The 23,430-nt window shown below is 41.7% G+C and overlaps 1 protein-coding gene across 2 annotated transcripts; it reads left to right on the forward strand.

Annotated features, from left to right (window-relative positions):
- The first annotated feature begins 646 nt into the window (after positions 1-646).
- On the forward strand, positions 647-23,082 carry SMIM28 (small integral membrane protein 28). Of its 2 annotated transcripts, none has more exons than XR_011363507.1 (2): positions 647-777; positions 22,726-22,803. XR_011363507.1 is itself a non-coding variant. In XM_069973745.1 (2 exons), the coding sequence occupies exons 1-2, from the start codon at positions 8,214-8,216 to the stop codon at positions 23,080-23,082; spliced, it is 468 nt and encodes a 155-aa protein (XP_069829846.1). The 2 variants fall into 2 exon arrangements, 1 of the variants encoding a protein (XP_069829846.1); XM_069973745.1 differs by lacking the exon at positions 647-777 and adding an exon at positions 8,214-8,324 and having other exon boundaries at positions 22,726-23,082.
- Positions 23,083-23,430: the final 348 nt, after the last annotated feature.

Genomic DNA, 23,430 nt, shown 5'->3' on the forward strand with positions numbered 1-23,430 from the left:
TGCCTCCCGACGTGGCCCGTTTCTATTGGATATACCAATTATCATCAGGGGAATGGCAAACAAAAGAGGGAATGAGTTAATCTGGGTATTAAAGTGCATAAATAACAAAGTACCTAATTGTAGTTACAGTGGTGACTACAAAAAAAGTGTCCTGTGCAGGTAAACATATACCCTTGCTAAAGTGCCAAATGCTGTAAACTATACCAGTGGGTACATAATAAGCCGATGCACTGTATTAGCTCCGGGGCCTGCCGAGGTGCAGTCTGGTGCAGTGGCTACCTGTAGACTGAACTAGTGATCCCTGGTATCGTCTAGTATGGGGTCCCTTAAGTAGTTACCTTTTTCCGGACGCCATGATCCACGCTCCCTGGACGCCGGCTCGGCTTCCGGTGACGAATGACGTCACAACAAATGGCCGGCCGCGCGCATACACCAGTTGGTGTATTTCATTTTATTTTATTTTGGGTGTCAGTTTTCAAAATGTTGCTTTACAAAATGATGCTTCTCATACCCGCTCAATTTGTGTTAGTGTACAGTTAGTGCTTAGGTTGATCTAATTCGGTAAATGCTTTCCGGAGGAATCTATATACAAAGCCGGTAACGGCATAAGGTTTGTTTATTTGTTGCTGGGGGCGTGGATAGACACGTCACGCGTCCCCATGGCAACAACCGACGCCAACTGGTGTATGCGCGCGGCCGGCCATTTGTTGTGACGTCATTCGTCACCGGAAGCCGAGCCGGCGTCCAGGGAGCGTGGATCATGGCGTCCGGAAAAAGGTAACTACTTAAGGGACCCCATACTAGACGATACCAGGGATCACTAGTTCAGTCTACAGGTAGCCACTGCACCAGACTGCACCTCGGCAGGCCCCGGAGCTAATACAGTGCATCGGCTTATTATGTACCCACTGGTATAGTTTACAGCATTTGGCACTTTAGCAAGGGGATATGTTTACCTGCACAGGACACTTTTTTTGTAGTCACCACTGTAACTACAATTAGGTACTTTGTTATTTATGCACTTTAATACCCAGATTAACTCATTCCCTCTTTTGTTTGCCATTCCCCTGATGATAATTGGTATATCCAATAGAAACGGGCCACGTCGGGAGGCAGATATAGGGTTTCTATAGGGATTGGATTTCAAAGGATAGATCGGGGCAGGGGTCGCCCTTATTAGGGCGAGTGCCCCGACAGACCCTGTGCGAGCAGGGGTAGGATCGCATATACACACACACGTATTTAGGGGCGTATAGGGAGAGAAAAGAAGGCCTGCTAATTGTGAGTGTATACTCCTGCTGTATACTGGACCATGGAGTGACACACCATGAAGGATTTGGACAACTGAATGGGTGAGATCGTTCCTTTTAACTTTTTCTACCGCATTCATTATCTTGGTGTGGATAAGGGTCCAGGAGTGCCACGTGGTTGGTGCGTGACCTTGTGGAATTACACCTGTACTTTGTGTTTGCCAGCATATGGTATTAATTGTTTGTGGGGTGTTTCTATTTTAATTGTATTATTAAAAGTTATAGTTTTAATGGTGTTTTCCCCAATTATCCGTAGTAGATATATTTTTTTGATTTATATACGATTGCCGTAAGGGGAATTTATTCCAGCGCTATAGCTGGATTTGGCATTTTTCTAGTTCCCCTTTAAGTTACATTAAGTGACAGATGATGTCTTCTTAATGGAATCTTTTTCTCTAGTTGTTTTTTTATTCGACAAAACCGCACACAACAGCTTCTAGCTACAATACTTCTCTTCAGATTTCGCCGCCAAGATTTCTTTGCCATTTATATCTATGAACCAAATGTCCTCCACCAGGTATTCTGTGTCATGTATGGATAGCTTGATTCATTTTAATGCTGGATGTTTCCATTTCCAACTTTTATTTGCCCCCTGATATGCAACGATTTACCAGATCTGTGTGAAAACACCTCACTTGAAAGCCAAGTAGCTGTAAAAACATCTGTCAAATTATAATGTAGTGCTTGCTCGACTGGTCACTTATGGAGTCGTTCCGGGTGACGCCACTTCTATTATGGTTGGTCGGTGGAATATAGCCCAGCCAGATGGTATGTTGTCATGATGCCAGTGCTGACTCAGCACACAGGTATGGAGGCACACCTTCTTTTAGTTTTTAAAGGCTGGCTATACTCTTTCCCCTGTGGTCGGTGACCTGCCAGGCTGTGATGGGTCCCTTGGACGCTTAGCACGGTGGTCCAGAGTGGTATGACCCACTTGGACTGCCAGTACCGCCACCCACAGAAAGGGGAGATGACCTAAGGACGGTGTAACTACTGTGTAGGTGCTTGAGCAATAACCACGGAGTCCTATTATAATAAATAAACTCTTCTTTACTGAAGGAACACTTTAGTACACCAGCTGACAATAGACTTTTGTCTTGACAGGACAAAATCTGTGCTAAGAACCTTTAGAGGTAGAATAGTGGTGCTGACTTGGTTGCGTGCTGAGGAGTATCGTGAGTTCAGAGTAGAGGAAGGGGTAGGTTGTGAGAGTTCAGAGTAGTGGAGAGTGGAGTTTGTCTTGAGAGTCCCCACCCAATTTAGTACTTTGCTCTGCCGGAACTTTAGAAGAAGTAAAATACTTGAGAGTAGAAGTATACTTGTGCCCGTGTTTTGGCCTCTGTCGTGATACCACTTATTGCCCTGCAGTGTTGGGTGACCCATCCTAACAAGGTGACACAATATTACCTGGTTACACCTGCTCTGCGAGATAGAGTACGTAGGCTTGTAGCAACTTTGCTCTATCCAAATCAGTTCCTTTAGCTTTAGGATACTGTCCTGCACCTTTAGGCTGGGTTCACACTACGTATATTTCAGTCAGTATTGTGGTCCTCATATTGCAACCAAAACCAGGAGAGGATTAAAAACACAGAAAGGCTCTGTTTACACAATGTTGAAATGTTGAAATTGAGTGGATGGCAGCCATTTAATGGCAAATATTTGAACAACGGCTGTTGTATTGAAATAATGGCAGTTATTTACTGTTATATGGCAGCCATCCACTCAATTTCAACATTGTGTGAACAGATCCTTTCTGTGTTTTAGTCCCCTTCTGGTTTTGGTTGCAATATGAGGACCACAATACTGACTGAAATATACGTAGTGTGAACCTAGCCTTAAAGGCTACGTTCACACTACGTATATTTTAGTCAGTATATGTATATTTCAGTCAGTATATTTCAGTCAGTATTGCAACCAAAACCAGGAGTGGATTAAAAACACAGAAAGGATCTGTTCACACAATGTTGAAATTGACTGGATGGCCACCATTTAATGGCAAATATTTGCTGTTATTTTAGAACAACAGCTGTTATATTGAAATAATGGCAGTTATTTACTGTTATATGGCGGCCATCCACTCAATTTCAACATTGTGTGAACAGATCCTTTCTGTGTTTTTAATCCACTCCTGGTTTTGGTTGCAATACTGACTGAAATATACGTAGTGTGAACGCAGCCTTAAAGATGTTCACGGCATGGGTTGGGGTGATCCCTGACTTGTCCTCTCTGTTGTTGTTTAGCAGTGCATAGTTGAAATATGTGTTGCTTGGAAGAAAAGAGTCTCTGTGTTTCCCATGTACATCTGTCCACTACATGTGTCTCTCCTCTTCTTCCTTCCATGTAACAACTTCCTACAGGGTGTGTAAGAACTCCTGTGAGTGGTGGAGAAGAGAGTGCAAAGAGAAAAGAGAATAGAGATAGGAAAAGAAGAAGAATAGCTCTCATTGGTGCACAGATCACAAACAAACAATAACCGCTTACTCACTACAACTGTGCAATATACAAGTATACATATACATACTAGCGACATCTAGTGGCAAAACGTAGGCATAACTTCAGGGGGGTGTACAGACTAGCAATATCTGTGGGGGGACACCACAATAACATGGCACCAAACACACACAGATACACACACACACACAAGATTGGCAATTCCCAATTAAAGAGTGTTGGTCAATTTGCCATTGAGTAAAGGTCCCTATACAGCTTAGCGGATCTGGCCATTAATCTAAGGTGTATGGGGCTCTCCTGAACAACCATTGTCAGATGATAAGGGTCAGACCTAATAAAAAATCACAGTCAAACCTTTTGTTTCGCGAGAAATAATCTGCAGCCAGAACTCTCTCACTGCAGCTTACCCCTTCCTGCAGCAGCAAAAACCAAATGCATCATAACTAGACATCAGTGCAATTTGAGCATGCTCGAGTGCTATCGTTCGGCATTTGATTGCCAGTGGCTGATGAAGTTGGATGCAGCCCTAGGGAGTCCTGGTGGACCTGCATCCAACGTCCCTAGGGCTGCATCCAACTTGCAGTCATCTCTTATCAGAACTCATCAGCCATGGGCCATAAAATCGCTTCCTTTAGTATAGAAAATGTTGCTGCCCCCTTTAAGCCTATCTAGATCATCTTCTCAAACATCTGCTTCTTTATTTAAAATGATTACAGGAGAATATTTCCTAGAAGTTAAACTCTTTTGAGAAAACACAATGATTCAATAGTTAAACCCATCTATTTCATCTTATGACTTATATATGTTTCATTATTTATTCATCTTTGAAAACACCTGAAACAATGCATTTAGTGGAAAATAAATTATAATATCTATTTCATGCTCTAAAGCCGAAGCAGGGAGTTTGTCATTTGAGACTTTTTTTACCACATTTTTCAGGGTCATACTTTCTCCTTTATTCCGGTTTAATTGTGAAAAGACGACTCAAAATGTATTGAAATTTTATGATTCAATCATGCTGGCAAAGCCATGGCCAGAAGCAGGGACAATTCTGTGTTTTCTGCTGCCTGAGACAAAACCTGACATGGTGCCCCCCGAGTTAGTAAGGTGTGTATGCAGCTAATAATAATAGGTGCACACACAATCCAGCTTTCCCATAAATTGCCCTTAAAGAAGTTATACAAATTACCAATATACACTTATTATGGGAAATGCTTATAAAGTGCTTTTTTCCCTGCACTTACTACTGCATCAAGGCTTCACTTCCTGGATAACATGGTGATGTCACGACCCGACTCCCAGAGCTGTGCGGGCTGTGGCTGCTGGAGAGGATGACGGCAGAGGGATGCTCAGTGTCCCTCCAGTGCCCTGTTTCCTTCAGTGTCCCCCTGCCATCATCCTCTCCAGCAGCCACAGCCTGCACAGCTCTGGGAGTCGTCTCGTGACATCACCATTTTATCCAGGAAGTGAAGCCTTGATGCAGTAGGAAGTGCAGGGAAAAAAAGCACTTTAGAAGCATTTCCCATAATAAGTATATATTGGTAATTTGTATAACTTTTGGGGGGCAATACAATACTTTAATAAAAAATTTTGCCGGACTTCTCCTTTAAAAAGAATAAAAACACCTCATATTTATACAAGAGTCAATGCATTGAGACTACTCATTGTGATCCTATTCATGGTCATACTACCATTACACCTTGTGTTCTATTTAAAGGGGCAGTGATCACTTTTTCTATCCGAAGCATATTACAAAACACTGCAAAGTGTTTCCATTCTTGACCTCCATGCATTCTACATCTATGTCCAGCTATTATTTACAGGTCATGGGATCAATGAAGCCAGTGGTGTGTGTAGCAGACAGTATAATTTGTGGCCACTCTATGGAACATGCTGCCCCTACAAATCTGCCTGAGCAACAAACTCATCCCCACTATCACCTGTGTAAAATGACAGGAGGGTGAGCTTTTGACAGCACTTCCTGTTTTGATCTCTTTTGTTGTGTAGGCAAGGGGGGAGGAGTTCAGAGGGTCGGGAGAGAAGAACAGCCCAATGACACAGTAAAAATACAAACACAAATTACCCCTTCCTACCCCGATCCTCTCCCCTGTTGCTGTATTTAATCATCGCTCATGTTGCTGTACCTGATTATTGCCCCGTTCCTGTACTTAATAGTCTACCCTATCCCCTATTGCTGTACCTAATAGTCTCCCCTATCCAGTTACTGTACCTAATAGTCTCCCCTTATAGTACCTATAGTCACCCGTTTCTATACTTAATCATTGTCCCTGTCCCCTGTTGCTGTACCTGGTCACCACCCCTGTTAGTTTACCTGTACATTCACAGGTTCCTTTTTGTGCAGCCCGTATGTTATATCCACGTCCATATCATCCATATTTTTTGCAAGTCTGTAAATGTGGGATGTGGTAGAAAGTGGTGGGAAAGGTCAAAATGATATCACCAGCTAGAATTACAGATGATCCCTTAGACTTCTATTATTGTGTTTGGCCAGATCATGGAACGTTAAAATTATGGATGTGCGAATAGGGCCATAGAAAACTATGGGACTGCACTTTGTCTGTACTTTGTCCGTAATTGTGGATCCACAATTGTGAATGAGGCCTTACTATATGTGAAGTTTAAAAAATTTGCTGCTAAACTTCGAAGCCCTATAACATCGCACAAAGCAATGAAACCTTCACCAAATAATTCGGACATAGGCCCACATTCTGTAATTTTTCAGGTATGTATATTATATGCACAATTGTCCGTGATCCTCAAAAAAATTTGCCTGTAGATGAAAAGGTGAGAATGGTCAAAATTACATGAATCTCTAAATGTGAAAAATCTCTTTTGTATTGCATCACTATCTTTGTTGCACGTAGAGAATTTGAAACCTGGAAAAATGCAAATATTTGAATTTATTATTAAGACATTTTAGAGTTTTTTTTTAAAAAAGAAAGGATGAATGTAACGACCAAAATTTACTACTAACATGAAGTACATTTTGTCAGTTGAAAACAACCTACAGTAAGTTCCTCAAAGCTATTAGCACGTAAAACAAGACCAGTCAGATTTGAAAGGTCTTGGTTAGAGATGAGTACAGCTGGAGCATGCTCAAGCTGAATGGTTGTACCCATGTTTTCCCAGTCTAATTTCTTCAGCCACCTGTATTTAAATACAGAGAGTTTGGGTTCAGATGGACTATGTGAAACTTAGATTGCACTCAAGGGGGACTTTACTTTACAGAGCATGTGACTTCAGAAGGAAATTGATTGCACAAGAACTTTTTAGGGGCTTCCTAGCAAAAGGGGTGAATACATTTACACGTCAATGTTCAATTTTTTGTATTTCTAAAAAATCTTTTTGTAAACATTTTTTTTTCCACTTGCGCACAATTCAGATAAAAAAAAACAACAACATTTAAATAGAGGTTGTAATTAGAGATGAGCGAACCTCGAGCATGCCAGAGTCGATTTGAACCCGAACTTTCTGCATTTGATTAGCGGTGGCTGCTAAACTTGGATAAGTTCTGGAAAACATGGATATAATCATTGGCTGTATCCATGTTTTCCAGACAACCTTAGAGCTTTATCCAAGTTCCGCAGCCCCAGCTAATCAAATGCCGATCGTTCGGGTTCGGGTCGACTCGAACCCAAACCCGGTTCGATCATCTCTAGTTGTAATGTAACAAAATAGATAAAAAGCTAGGGATGAATCCTTTTGCAAGCCACAGTATAGATATTGATGATAGAATAGTAGTATATCAATAAAAAGTAGCAGCAAAGACTGAGTTAAACTTGATAAGGGTACACGGATAGCACTACTAGTGCGTGACTCTGATTTTTGCTGTCTTATTGTAATCATATCTTCCAAATAGCAAAAAGCTCTTATAGGCTAAAAGCTTTCCACAGATTTATCATTAACATCTAAACGCTAATGGTTCTAAATAATTCAGCATGTCACTTAGCCCATGTCCTTGCTGCCTCTGACCTTTCCTGCTCTTCCCTGTAGAGCATGACAGTGTATACATCTGTGCAGCACACACTACAACACATCATATTCACAAGGGGTTAATCTACACCACAGAGTCTAAATGCACAAGGTTATTTGTCCAGAATCAGACCATGTGCTTGTCAATTCTCCTTTAATAATCTTAATAATCTTAATGCAGAGTACTAACCAATCACATCCCTGCCCTTCCCTGATACCTGATGCCAGCTTTCTGGTAATGTAGGCCAGCATAACAAATCCACAGAGATTGACTTGGGATGATGTTGTAGCCTAGCAGAATTTTTTTTTTCACTGTTGGTAATAACAGAAAGAGAACTTATACCAATGATCATTAGCTCCTAGGCCTCCAGCTGGGTCAGGGCAGAGGAAGACGGGGATTGTGGGAAAATCAGCAAATTGTGGTTTGGAATTTAGGCAACAGCAAGATCGCTTGTCAGAATGCGCTGGCTCTTGGATAGTAGCTGGAGTAAATTTGGACATGCAGGACGGGGAACCTATGAGTGGATGACTAGTGAACCTGCAGTACCTCTGGTTGAAACAAAGTTGCAGGTAAGTACTCTAAACACCTACAAGTTAAAGGATTGTATACTGTTCAGTATTTTAAATGTTTTGTTTTCATTGTTTTCATTTACATGCATCTCCAAAATAGTTATTTGAATGTTTTTAACCTTATAGTGTCCTTGTACATATAAACTATATTAAAACATAAAAATTATTTTTATATATATAGATAGATAATTTTTTTTCTACTTAATTTCAAGGAATATATCTTCTGTTAGTGCACAAACTTTATATTTTTAATTGCATATTAAAAAAAAATTCCAATGCAAAAACCACAATGTGCTGTAACAGCTTTGTTTCATAGATTAAAATAAATGAATAAAGTCAGAACAGTCTGTGTGTTAGAAGGGAATAAACATGTAAGATATGTCAATACAACAGTAATGATGGTAGTGATGACCTCATATAAACTTTATTTTGTGAAATTATTTTGTATATTTCGGAATGAAAAGTTAAAGTAAACTACATGAAACAAAAAAAAAACAAAAAAACTACATGAAACAACAGCAGTATACAGTCCAAAGAAGTTATGGACATCAATAATTGTTAATATGACTATGGACAGACATAAAAAGTATAAACCTGTCATCACTATAGACCAGGATTTTCATATATAAAGGAGACAACTCCTTAATCATCACTGACAGCACCAAATATTTAATTTAACAAAAGAAAGCTAAACAGTAAATACAGCATGGCAGTCAGGGACGGTAGACTAGGAGCAGCTTAATAGCAATGCACATAAAGAACGTGAAATAGAATTCATCAATCTATCAATAAATTCTTTCAAACTGTCCTATATTTAGTCTACAGTGTTATCATTGTATATAGTATCGTCACATCCTGACATGCAGTACCAGTATCTGGTTTTATTGCCTCTCTAATAGCTTTTTCTATTGTTCTATTTTTTTAATACAAATTTTCCATCTGCTATTTTTACAAATGTATGCCTTAGCCAAAATCATTTTAAATTTATTACAATGATGTAATAATGATGCCAAACTACAGGACATTACTATTACTATAATGGGAATGGGGGGGAACGATATCTGTATAAAAAAACATAAAGAGCAAATACATAAAAGCAAGGGTGCCAATAAGCTGTTACACCTAACCAGATAACTTACTGACAAAAAATAAGAAAATATTTTAAACATTTCTCACACCATGATACAGAAGACTCCCAGCTCATCATTTAGCAATAAATTTGGCTTATGCTGAACAAAGTATGCTTTTCTAGAACCTGTCTGCTATTATACATAACTCCTGTGTATTATAATACAAATGAATATATAGTTATAACCCATGTGTATTATAAATCATTATTGTATAAAATAATATTAAGGTGTATATAAGATCATCATCACCCATGCACAATGTAGCGATTATATAATATATTATGTAGCATCTTAAATCCTATAATTCCTGTTAGTCTCACCATTAAAATGCATTATTACATAGCAGAGTTAATCCTGGCCACTACAATTCATTATTATATAGCAATAACCTTTTGAGATAACAATAACCTTTTAAGATATATATATATATATATATATATATATATATAAAAATCTATATATATATATATATATATATATACACACACACACACACACACACACACTGGGGAAAATAAGTATATAATACACTGCTGATTTTGCAAGTTTTTACAAGTTTATTGTACGTAACTTCAACTACGAGAGTCAGAAACTATTAAAAAACAATTAGTTTGATTTATAAATAGTTTTTTTTGCATTTTTATTACATGAAATAATTATTTGCTACAAAAGAAAAACACAAGTCAATGTTTGGTCCAGAAACCTCTGTTTGCAGTTACAGAGGTCGGACGTTTCCTGGAGTTCTTGAACAGGTTTTCAGACACTGCAGCAGGAATTGTGTCCCATCTTCTTCATATACATCTTCTCCAGATCTTTCAGATTTCGGGGCTGTCGCTGGCCAACATTGGGTTTCAGATCCTTTCAAAAATTTTCTATTGGGTTGAGGTAGACTGGCTAGACCCCTCCAGGACCTTGAAATGCTTCTTACAGAGCTGCTCCTTAGTTGTCCTCACTGTGTGTTTCGGGTCATTGTCATGCTGGAAGACCCAGCCACTACCCATCTTCAATGCTCTTACTGAGGTCAAGGAGGTTGTTGGCCAAAATCCTGAGATAAATGGCCCCAACCATCCTCCCTTCAAACCGGTGCAGTTGTCCTGCCCCCCTTGAAGAAAAGACCCCCTTCCCCCCAAGTATGATGTTCCCACCCCCATGCTTCACAGTTGGGACTGTGTTCTTGGGGTTGCATTTCTCCTTCTTTCTCCAAACATGGCGAGTAAAGTTGATACCAAAGAGTTTTATTTTGGTTTCATCTGACCACATAATCTTCTGCCATAACTCCCCTGGATCATCCAGATGGTCATTGGTGAACTTCATATGGGCCTGGACATGTGCTGACATGAGCAGGGGGACCATCCTTGCCTTGATGGTTGCAGTTCTCAAATCAGGGAATAAACATGTCATTTACAGTGGTTTGAATGTTTTTAAAAGAACAATATTGCCAGGAGGATAACTACATTAACCCCTAGGCGACCTAGGGCATATTGGTACGCCATGGGTGCCTGTCCCCAGATGACCCTGGGTGTACCAGTACGTCCTTTGCTATGAGCAGCCAGGCCCTCACTGTTAATGACAGGCTGCAGCAATCGCGTGTCACTTACCAATTGGGACCCCCGCAGTGTTACTGTGGGGGTCTCGATCACTGTATTGGACCGCCAGAGGTCTCTTAACTTCCTCCATGTGGTCCGATTGGCTTTCTGCTCATTGAGTCTGCCACAGGCAGGCTCAATGAGCAGAACACCTATACCACTGATCAATACTATGCCTATGGCATAGCATGGTACAGTGTCTGCAATCTAAGTATTGCAGGTAAAAGTCCCCCAAGGGGACTTAAAATGTGTAAAAAAGGTTTATAAGTACCCCAAAGCCCCTTCCCCAATAAGAGTTAAAATCACCCCCCTTTCCCATTATATAAATAAAACATATTTAAAATTAAATAAATAAACAAACAAACATATTATATACCGTAGCGTGCGTAATTGTCCGATCTATTAAAATATAACAATTGTTATCGCAAATGGCGTAAATGAAAAGAGGGAAAAAAGGGCCAGGATTACTGATTTTTTTGTTACATAATATATATAAAAAAAATTATTAAAAAGTGATCAAAATGTCCGAGCTACACAAAGATGGTATTACTAAAAAGAGACCATGGCACAAAAATTGACACCCCATACAGCCCCGTAGGTGAAAAACTAAAACGCGTCACAAAAGGGCCAATTTATTAATAATTAATTGCAAAAACAAAAAGGATTTAATAAAAAAATATATATAACATTAGAGAATCTGTGTAAACCTGCATGTGGTTGTGTTCGGACTGACCTATAGAATAATGGTATAATGTCACTTTTACCATATAGTGCATTACGTAGGAACAGGAAAAGTTGGGGGAAAAATTACCATATTGCATTCTTTTTATGATTTCACCAATTTATATTTCATAAATAATATATTTGGGATTCCATCATACATGTTATGGTAGAATGAAAGACGCCATTACAAAGTACAACTATTCCTGTGAAAAACAAGCACTTACATGGCCCTTTAGATAGAAAACTGAAAGTGCTAGAGCTCTTAGAAGGGGAGGAGGGAAAAACGAAAACACAAAAATGAAAATTTGCACAGTCCACTGGGTAATTTTGGGCCTGGTCCTCAAAGGGTTAACAGTTCTGAAACTTCTGGATCTCTGGATTGTGTTATATCACACAGGGCTCAATAGTCCCACACTTTCCGTTATCTGTCCGGCAACTGTATCAACTTCCCTTAATGCCACTTCCCTCTATAACACCACCAGGCTATTTGTCATGTTCCTGTTGCAGTGTAGCAGCACAAATTTTCCAGCTGAAAGGAACCACTCTTACTATGAAGGGGGGGGGGGGGGGGGAGATACTTGGTGTGTAACAATTTTTTTTTATAAGTGGTAGCTGTGAAAGTGACATCCCATAAACAGAACATTGCCCGCAGTATATAGAGTCTGCAGCTGGGACAGATTGGGTCAGAGGGGAAAGAAAACCACATGAGCCTGGTGTGGGAAGTTTGACCATATAGATTCTAGTTAATTATTAGTTTTAAAGATGCTCTAGGTGCGCTCATCTCTAAAATAGTAGTAGTAGTACAACGCCTAGAATAGAGAAGCAGGGCTGCTGTCAGAGATTTGTGTTGTCACATGACAGCAATGGGAAGGGGTGTGTTCATCATGGACCTATCAGGAAGTGAGAATCACAGAGCTGTGGAAGACAGAGACAGAAACTTTTCTATACAGCAGTGTGAATGGCTGAGAGTAAGTGCAAGCACATTATAGCAGCATTGTGTATAGCTGAGTGTGAGTGCAGGCACATTATAGCAGGATTAGAGAGGGCTGACAGAGACTGCAGGGTGCATGAAGGAATGAGCAGTGTATATGTGAGCACATACATGCAGCACTCTCTGTCCGGGAAGAGAGGGGTTACAGCTAGGAGAGATTACCTCCACAGTCCTGTCCCCTGATGCAAGCCCCAGCCTGAAGTGGATCTGCCATGATTTGGAAGGTGAGGGAGACTTCCTGGGAAAGAGTACTGTGCTGTAGACCTCACCATGCAGACCATACCCCTCCCCCACTCCCCCTCCCATCCAGTACAGAGAGCCCCTAAACCAAAGCAATGCTCTTAAACCAAGTTACAATTTTGAAAACCTGTTGGCTCTTCTTGCAAAACGCTCTTAATCCAAGTTACTCTTGAACCAAGGTACCACTGTGTGTGTGGGTGTGTGTATATATATATATATATATATATATATATATCAAATTATGTGTGTGTATATATATATATATATATATATATATATAAACAAATTATGAATATGAGCAGACACAGATTTAAACCACAAAATCCAGCCCAATGCAACAGCTGCCAACAGTTGTCTCAATGTCAGAAATATCAATCAATAGTTATGTTCTGTCTGAAAACATAAAAGCTAGTCTAAATTTTTTAAATGTTACTATGCTGAACTGTTAAATTACATTAGAAGATCTCTGCCTGAGCTGACGCAAAAGGGGTTGTATACAATAAATTTGACATACATCATCATACACCTAAATATGTAACACAGGTCCAGCCTAAGAGCCCTATTACAGTGAGCAATTATCGGCCTTACTTGGCCAATTACTTTCTGTAAGGGTATATTCACACTGAACAAAATTGGTGTAGGAGTGTTTTTATTTTATTTTTTTTTAATCTTGGTGTATTGTGTTTTTTTTTTCTTTATTAATCTGTAGGCTTAGTAGTGGAAGCTGTCTATTAGATGTCCTCCATTACTAAGTCGGGGCTTAGTGTATTAGCCTATACAATGGCTAAGACCAACCTCCACATTTTTACCCTAGTACCCACCGCCACAGGTGTACTTGAAAGAGTCGGGTACCAGTAGTACCGAAACATCAAAGAATGGTGCTCCTGGATTGGGAGGTAGCAGGCTGGTATTATTAGGCTAGAGAGGGCAAAAATAAATGGCCTTTCCCTACCTGGTATTACTAGGCTGCTGCTGTTTGGTTTTTACCTGGCTGGTTATGGAAAAGAGGGGGGGGGGATCCTGCACATTTGTTTTAAAATAAATAAATCATTTTATTGGGTGTAGGACCTCCCCTCTTTTCCATAACAAGCCAGGTAAAAAAATAAAACAGCAGCAGCTTAGTAGTACCAGGGTGGGAAAGGCCATCCATTTTGTCCCTCCCAGCCTAATAATACCAACCTGCTACCACCCAGTCCATGATCACCATTCTTTGTCGTCCCGGACCACTGGTAGGTACCCCACTCTTCCCAATACCCTTGGGTGGTGGGTACTGGGGTAATAGTGTTGGGGTTGGTGTTAGCCATTTTACCAGCTAACACTAAGCCCCAACTAAGGATCTATTAGATAACTATTAGATAGCTTCCACTACTAAGTCTATAAATTAAAATAAAAATTACACCAAGAATATAGTTTTTATTTAAAAAACAAAACAAAAACCACACCCCTCGTTGACCATTTTATTTAACATTAAAATCTGCTGATCATCGACGTAGTACAAAGTGATCCGATGTATTCCTTAGCATACAGGTATTGGAAAAAAGAAAAAATAGGGAAAAAGAACATGCTCATTGCAGAGGGGGCTAGTTAGTGCTCTGGGTATCTAATACTCGTTGCCAAGGGGGCTATGTACTGCTCTGCGTCCCTAATTCTTGTATATGTGATTGATTGCTGTAGGAAAAAAAACAGATCGTGTGAGAAATCCAGGTCAATGAGACTATTTCGAGGCCATTCTGACACTATTTCCAGACAAATTAGCACCACAGAAAATAGACTAGGCTTATCTCTGTTAGTAAATTGCAGTTTCAGTAGACCAGCGATTGCCGAATATATTCCTACAAAACAGTGACATTGAACATGTAGCAGTCAATGAATATATCTTCATTACATGATGAATATGGTATGATTATAGGCATTGGGGGCTTCTGGCTGACATTCCATGGACTAGCAGACGTCAGGCAGATCCCTCCTGATGACCTACCACCACCATCATCATCCCTCCACCTTCTACAAACATTGTAAAAGATTTATATGGTCATAAACGGCAGCCAGGAGCCAAGTTTTTTACTGGGAATCGTGAGCAGCCGATGGGGAGACTACTTGTCAGTTTCCTAACATAGGATGTGTAGTGTCCCAGAGCAGTGGTGCCACCACGTTCCAGTACAACCTGTTGTCATATACCCTGTATACAGTATGTTACACTTTGGGCTGAAGATTGCTTTTTGCTGTCTCACCACTGGTCTTGCTCCCTATGTACACTGCACATCTGAATGTTTAACAAAGTTTTAATTATGTATTGTTTTTCGGTTATCTCTTACCCAATCCTTGGACTGGTTACCACACATCACACACTTAGGGATTATCCTTTCCAGAAGCTTCCCCACTAATGGGAGCTACCAATTTACTACCACTACTATTTAACTCTCTGAAGGCCCTAGGTGCCGGGAGTAGACTAGTTAGTATAGAGAAGGTACACTAAGAGAGTTGTTCCTGCAGAAGATTGCTCCAGGGCCTGGCCTGGAGGCCAGGTCCCTTGACAGGGACTAGATGCTAACTGTTCCTCGTGGTTAAGAACCGAACTCTGTCTTTACTCCGCACCTGCACCTTCACTTGTCCTAACCTTACAAAGCCTAGTAAGCCTAGCCCCCTTCTATAAACACCTAGAAAACCCAGATTGCTGCAGTTTTAAAGAGGATGTACCACAAGGTACATCCTCTTTAATCTGAACCGACGGATCGAATGGCGCCGTCACAGAGAAGCCGATGCCGCGGTCCGTTTTTCGGACTGCTGCCCGATTCCCGAGCACAGCGTCGTTCTATGCACTGGAACTTGCCGATGCTCAAGCACTGGAGGTAAGCTGAGCCGCCCCCAGTGGGAGGGAATTCCCTCCCCTCTATGATGCGGCTCCATTATTTCTAATAGAGCCGTGTCATACAGGGGAGGGAATTCCCTCCCACTGGGGGCGGCCCCGCCTACCTCCAGTGCTTGAGCACCGGCCGGTTCCGGGTGCATAGAACGGCGCCGTGCTCGGGAACCGGGCCGCGGTCCGAAAAACGGACCGTGGCATCGGCTTCCCCGTGATGGTGCCATTCGATCCGTCAGTTTAGATTAAAGAGTATGTACCTGGTGGTACATCCTCTTTATGCTAAATAACATTGTTCCATCATACCAAGAGCACATATTACCACCATACAGTGATAAAATATCACCTCCATACTACTGAACAGTTCAACATCTCTGCATGTAGCAATACCAGTTATGTTTTTTTCAGTTTAGATTTATAAAAAAAATGAGGAAAAGGTGTGATTTGATTTTTTTTTTTACTTTTTAGTCCCTTATGGCGGTGTTTTTCAACCAGTGGTAGAGGTTGAGGGGTACTAGGGCGGTATATAAAAAAAATGCTTTTGGCACTGCTCCTGACTGCATATCTGACTGGAGGAGACATATCTGGCACCAAGGGACATACCAGGCTACAGGGGGCATATCTAGCTGAAAGAGGCATATCTAGCTACAAGCGGCATATCTGGGGGCAGGGGGTATTCCTGGCTGCAGTGGGAATACTTGGTTGTATGGGTCATACTTTGCTGCATGAGGCACTTTCGGCTACAGGGGGCATACCTGGCTACTGACTGACTACAGGGGACATTATTTGACATTGCTTGACAATTATGACTGAGACATTCAGATTAGTCACATTATTATTGTGGAATCTTATTTGGGAATCAACAGATTCACCTTAAAGTAGGCCTGGAGAATGGTCTGATGTCATCCTGAATGGATATCGGTTCAGCATCTGGCAAGTCAGGGAGGGAGATTGAAACTCCTTCTCCCTGTGTTCCCTACCAAAAGTTTCAGGTTATGAACATTTATTTCAGAGCCTAGCGACACCCCTGGTCTGTGGCCCATTACTTAGCATTTTTGTTCATGCTGTGATCTCTCTCCTAGTCCTTGGCTCTCTTATACCTGGGGGTATCGGGCAGTGATGGGGGCATAAAGGGCAGCAGCAGGCAGTGTTGGTGGTATCAGCGGGATGACAGTGTATAGAATGGAGGTTGTGTTGTTATAGAGAGAGGATAGTGAGGGGCCACAGGTGTCTTGTCAATATATGCTGCAGCTGTCGGGAGACATCATCATATTTGTCTGGACCAGATATGATGAAGAAGAAAGGAGAATAAAACACCTAAAACCTACATTTACAAGATGCAATCTGTTTGTGAATTACAGGGGAACTATCAGCAGGTTAAAACGAATCTAACCTGCTGATAACACCAGGGACGCTGAGGAGGAAGGTATGTGTCTTACCTTCCTCTTTGGGATTGGTCCCGTGCTGTCAGTCAGGGTAAAGTCCGCCCCGGAGCACTGCCGCGTCATTTGGCTTGCCCCTTCATTGATTATCATCAGAAGGGGCAGGCTGTATGACACAGCATTGCTCCTAAGGGTGCTCTAGGGGTCTTTACCCTGACTAAAAGTGCGGTACTGGTGCCAAGGAGGAAGGTATGAGACATACCTTCCTCCTAAGCGTCTTTGGCACTATAGGGGGCTATCAGCAGGTTAGATTTGTCTAACTTGCTAATAGTTCCCCTTTAATGTAACAGTCATGTATTCTGTAGGTATCAGTTATGTATCAGGTTAGGTCAGAACCGCTCTGACATAGCCATAATATGGACACATTTTAGGGTCCAAGTCAGAGAAAATTTTCACTATAGAACTAAGATTTTTACCCAATCAATTGTTTGCGTTATGGCATTTTACCTACAGAGAAGATTTTACCTGTGAGTCATTGAATTTAGATGCACTATAGAGCCTAAAGAGCTGGTATCTACCACTATATGGATCAGGGCCGGATTAAAGGGAGGGCACCGGGGGCACGTGTCAAGGGGCCTTCACCACTAGGGGGCCTCCACCAGCCCAAACATGGAAGTGGTGCAGTGTGCAGTGTATGATATATAGCCTGTGTGCAGTGTATGGTATATAGCCTGTGTGCAGCCTATTATATATAGCCTGTGTGCAGCCTATTATGACACAGCACTGTATGACACTGCATTGCTCCTAAGGGTGCTCTAGGGGTCTTTACCCTGACTAAAAGTGCGGTACTGGTGCCAAGGAGGAAGGTATGAGACATACCTTCCTCCTAAGCGTCTTTGGCACTATAGGGGGCTATCAGCAGGTTAGATTTGTCTAACTTGCTAATAGTTCCCCTTTAATGTAACAGTCATGTATTCTGTAGGTATCAGTTATGTATCAGGTTAGGTCAGAACCGCTCTGACATAGCCATAATATGGACACATTTTAGGGTCCAAGTCAGAGAAAATTTTCACTATAGAACTAAGATTTTTACCCAATCGATTACCTACAGAGAAGATTTTACCTGTGAGTCATTGAATGTAGATGCACTATAGAGCCTAAAGAACTGGTATCTACCACTATATGGATCAGGGCCGGATTGAAGGGAGGGCCCCGGTGGCACGTGCCAAGTGGCCTCCACCACTAGGGGGCCTCCACCAGCCCAAACCTGGAAGTGGTGTCTGGGAGCCAGTCCCACACGCAAAAAGCATGTGGAAACTCTACGCCACACTGCATGCTGTCAAGGGAGGGAGGGAGGTGTAGGGTTAATCCTGTGTAAGCATCTCCCTCCTGGCAGGCTCAGACTCCCCCCTGGTGGGTCTTTGAATGGATTCTTCCTGTCAAGTTTCCGGGTACCTGTCTCCTGCCGAGGTCCTCACTTCCCCCTCGCCCCTCCCCCTCACTGAGGAGAGGACAGCGTGGGACCTCAGCAAGGAAACCTGATCTCTCCAGCAGGGATGTGACATCATGAAGCATGCTGGAGGATCTGTCACAGTGGGTCTCAGGCTAAAGGAACAGAGAAAAGCCAGAGGAGAGAAGACCTGTTATCTGCCCAGATCAGGTGAGTATGACGCTTTGTTTTGTATTGGCACATCAGAGCAGGGATATATACTATAGGGGCATATATCAGAGCAGGGGGCATATACTATGGGGGCATATATCAGAGCAGGGGGCATATATCAGAGCAGAGGTATATACTATAGGGGAATATATAAGAGCAGGGGGTATATACTTTGGGGGCATATATCAGAGCAGAGGTATATACTATGGGGGCATATATCAGAGCAGGGGTATATACTATGGAGGCACATATCAGAGCAGGGGTATATATATATATATATATATATATATATGTATATATATATATATATATATATATATATATATATATATACATATATATAGCGCCTGTGTGCAGCATATGACATGTAGCCTGTGTGCAGTGTATGATATATATAGCCTGTGTGCAGTGTATGATATATATAGCCTGTGTGCAGTGTATGATATATAGCCTGTGTGAAGTGTATGATGTATAGCCTGTGTGCAGTGTACGGTATTTAGCCTGTGTGCAGTGTATGATATATAGCCTGTGTACAGTGTATGGTATAAAGCCTGTGTGCAGCCTATTATATGTAGCCTGTGTGCAGCCTATTATATATAGCCTGTGTGCAGTGTATGATATATAGCCTGTGTGCAGTGTATGGTATATAGCCTGTGTGCAGCCTATTATATATAGCCTGTGTGCAGCCTATTATATATAGCCTGTGTGCAGTGTAAGGTATATAGCCTGTGTGCAGTGTATTATATACAGCCTGTGTGCAGTGTATGGTATATAGCCTGTGTGCAGCATATGACATATAGCCTGTGTGCAGTGTATGATATACAGCCTGTGTGCAGTGTATGATATACAGCCTGTGTGCAGTGTATAGTATATAGCCTGTGTGCAGCATATGACATAAAGCCTGTGTGCAGTGTATGATATACAGCCTGTGTGCAGTGTATGGTATATAGCCTGTGTGCAGTGTATAGTATATAGCCTGTGTGCAGCATGACATATAGCCTGTGTGCAGTGTATGATATACAGCCTGTGTGCAGCATATGACATGTAGCCTGTGTGTCATGTATGATATATAGCCTGTGTGCAGTGTATGGTATATAGCCTGTGTGCAGTGTATGATATATAGCCTTAATGCAGTGTATTGTATATAGCCTGTGTGCAGCCTATTGTATATAGCCTGTGTGCAGCATATGGTATATAGCCTGTGTGCAGCCTATGATATATAGCTTGTGTGCAGTGTATGGTATATAGCCTGTGTGCAGCATATGATGTATAGCCTGTGTGCAGCCTATGATATAAAGCCTGTATGCAGCATATGACTTGTAGCCTTTGTGCAGCATATGGTGTATATATAGCCTGTGTGCAGCATATGGTATATATAGCTTGTGTGCAGTGTATGATATATAGCTTGTGTGCAGTGTATGGTATATAGCCTGTGTGCAGCATATGATGTATAGCCTGTGTGCAGCCTATGATATAAAGCCTGTATGCAGCATATGACTTGTAGCCTTTGTGCAGCATATGGTGTATATATAGCCTGTGTGCAGCATATGGTATATATAGCTTGTGTGCAGTGTATGATATATAGCTTGTGTGCAGTGTATGGTATATAGCCTGTGTGCAGCATATGATGTATAGCCTGTGTGCAGCCTATGATATAAAGCCTGTATGCAGCATATGACTTGTAGCCTTTGTGCAGCATATGGTGTATATATAGCCTGTGTGCAGCATATGGTATATATAGCTTGTGTGCAGTGTATGATATACAGCCTGTGTGCAGTGTATAGTATATAGCCTGTGTTCAGCATATGACATATAGCCTGTGTGCAGTGTATGATATACAGCCTGTGTGCAGTGTATGGTATATAGCCTGTGTGCAGTGTATAGTATATAGCCTGTGTGCAGCATGACATATAGCCTGTGTGCAGTGTATGATATACAGCCTGTGTGCAGCATATGACATGTAGCCTGTGTGTCATGTATGATATATAGCCTGTGTGCAGTGTATGGTATATAGCCTGTGTGCAGTGTATGATATATAGCCTGTATGCAGTGTATTGTATATAGCCTGTGTGCAGCCTATTGTATATAGCCTGTGTGCAGCATATGGTATATAGCCTGTGTGCAGCCTATGATATATAGCTTGTGTGCAGTGTATGGTATATAGCCTGTGTGCAGCATATGATGTATAGCCTGTGTGCAGCCTATGATATAAAGCCTGTATGCAGCATATGACTTGTAGCCTTTGTGCAGCATATGGTGTATATATAGCCTGTGTGCAGCATATGGTATATATAGCTTGTGTGCAGTGTATGATATATAGCCTGTGTGCAGTGTATGATATACAGCCTGTATGCAGTGTATGGTATATGGCCTGTGTGCAGCATATGGTATATAGCCTGTGTGCAGTGTATGGTATATAGCCTGTGTGCAGCATATGACATATAGCCTGTGTGCAGTGTATGATATATAGCCTGTGTGCAGTGTATGATATACAGCCTGTATGCAGTGTATGGTATATGGCCTGTGTGCAGCATATGGTATATAGCCTGTGTGCAGTGTATGGTATATAGCCTGTGTGCAGCATATGACATATAGCCTGTGTGCAGTGTATGATATACAGTCTGTGTGCAGTGTATGGTATATAGCCTGTATGCAGAGTATGATATACAGCCTGTATGCAGTGTATGGTATATGGCCTGTATGCAGCATATGGTATATAGCCTGTATGCAGCATATGGTATATAGCCTGTGTGCAACGTATGGTATATAGCCTGTGTGCAGCATATGACATATAGCCTGTGTGCAGTGTATGATAAACAGCCTGGGTGCACTGTATGGTATATAGCCTGTATGCAGAGTATGATATATAGCTTGTGTGCAGTGTATGGTATATAGCCTGTGTGCAGCATATGACATGTAGCCTGTGTGCAGCTATATATGCCATGATCCTTAGGGTATATTCGTATGTACCATATCCTCTATAGATTCCACACAACCTTTAAGTACTTTCTGGGTGCTCTTTACTGCTTCAGGTAGTTTATATGGTTGGGAACTGAAGATGGGACCTAGACTTGCAAGTCCAGGTTCAGCCTGCGATTCACAACTGCACATGCTAGCTGTGGGGGCTAAGAGAGAGCACAGAAAGTGCTAAAGTGCTGTGTTCTCACATTAAATTAAGTGGGAACACACTGCAATGCTCACCCCTCCCCCATCCTGTCTCTAGGGCCTGGCATCTTCCTCTGGACTGCAGCCTCTAGAGACCATCTTATGCAGAACAGAGGAGGATGCTGAGCCATACAGCCAGGAGTGAGGACGGGTAGGTGCTAAGTCCCCTACAGTAATCAGCCACCTATATAGATTGCTGTATGGTTTATTTGTGAGGGAAGAAAATGGGGGGGCCCCCAACAAAATTGTTGCCCTGGCTTCCACCAACCTTAATAAAGTCTATTATTAGTCTTTGATAAATTGATCCCTAGCTGATTTTTTAAGTTTGCTAGATCAATGAAAAAAGTGGAGACTGAGGAGATAGCCTTGTTAGGTGTAAAGAGAAGGGCTGTTAGCCCGTGTGCAGATAAAAGTAGGCCTGGAATAGGAGTGCTGGCTTGCACCTCTGCAGAGGAGGCAAGGGGTTTGGCTCGGTGACTGCATTAGTAGACTGAAGGCCAGGTAACAATGGTGCAGGCCTGTGTACCATGGGCAGTATAAAATCTCTATCCTTCCGTCCATTTGCCTGGGCTACTTGTAAGCTCTAACCATCTGACTGAGCCATGTGTTGTGCTCCTAAATGTCATGGAAAACATTATGTAATGTGTCCCATTTCCTTTTTCAGACCAAGCATCACAATCAGATCAGTTCTACCAAAGAAGACCTCCAGCCATTCTTATGCATCATACTCCCTACAACGGCATTGCTGGTAATAGGATTCTGCATACTTTTCCTTTATCGCAAGTGTCGGCGTAAGATCCCACAAGGCCAAATCTTTGCTATAAGCCTTCAGGAGAATCTTCCGGACAGAGAAATGGATTTCTTCCCCACTTTACCCTGGAGCACAGAGCCTTTTCATTATTGTACACTGGTACCAGAGGCCTCTTTTTTAACTATATGTTTGCCTCCCCCATATGAAGAAGCAATCTATCAGGATCCAGTGCCTCCATATGAAGAAAGACCACGCAGGTCAAGCAAATAATCTTCAGACTTTAGAATGTACTCTATACATTTTGCAAATGGACTTCGGCTGGACCTTGAAGTCTGAGGACAAAATAATTATGTAATAGAAGCTTCAAAGGGCTTTTTACAATATAGATTGCACAAATTGGAACTGGATAATGTTTTTCTTACGGTGTGAAGATTATACAGCAGTGGATTAGATAGCCACAACAATGACAGTGATTCTTACTCTACATACATGGATGCTCGAAAACTCTGGGACACAGTGAAAATAAAGGGCTGTCTGCTGGGCCAGATTAGAGTTAGTGGAGGCATTGGGGCAAAAAACTGTGGAAGTTGCTGGGGGTTGCTAGATGGCTGCTGCTTT

This window comes from Dendropsophus ebraccatus, chromosome 6 (genome assembly GCF_027789765.1).
Source record: "Dendropsophus ebraccatus isolate aDenEbr1 chromosome 6, aDenEbr1.pat, whole genome shotgun sequence".
Classification (NCBI taxonomy): domain Eukaryota; kingdom Metazoa; phylum Chordata; class Amphibia; order Anura; family Hylidae; genus Dendropsophus; species Dendropsophus ebraccatus.

Excerpts from the sequence above, each read along its gene's own strand:
- SMIM28 (XM_069973745.1), top strand. The coding sequence starts at position 8,214 with ATGCGCTGGCTCTTGGATAGTAGCTGGAGTAAATTTGGACATGCAGGA. Across the intron at positions 8,325-22,725 it reads TGGTTGAAACAAAGTTGCAG|ACCAAGCATCACAATCAGAT; the intron begins GTAAGTACTCTA and ends TTCCTTTTTCAG.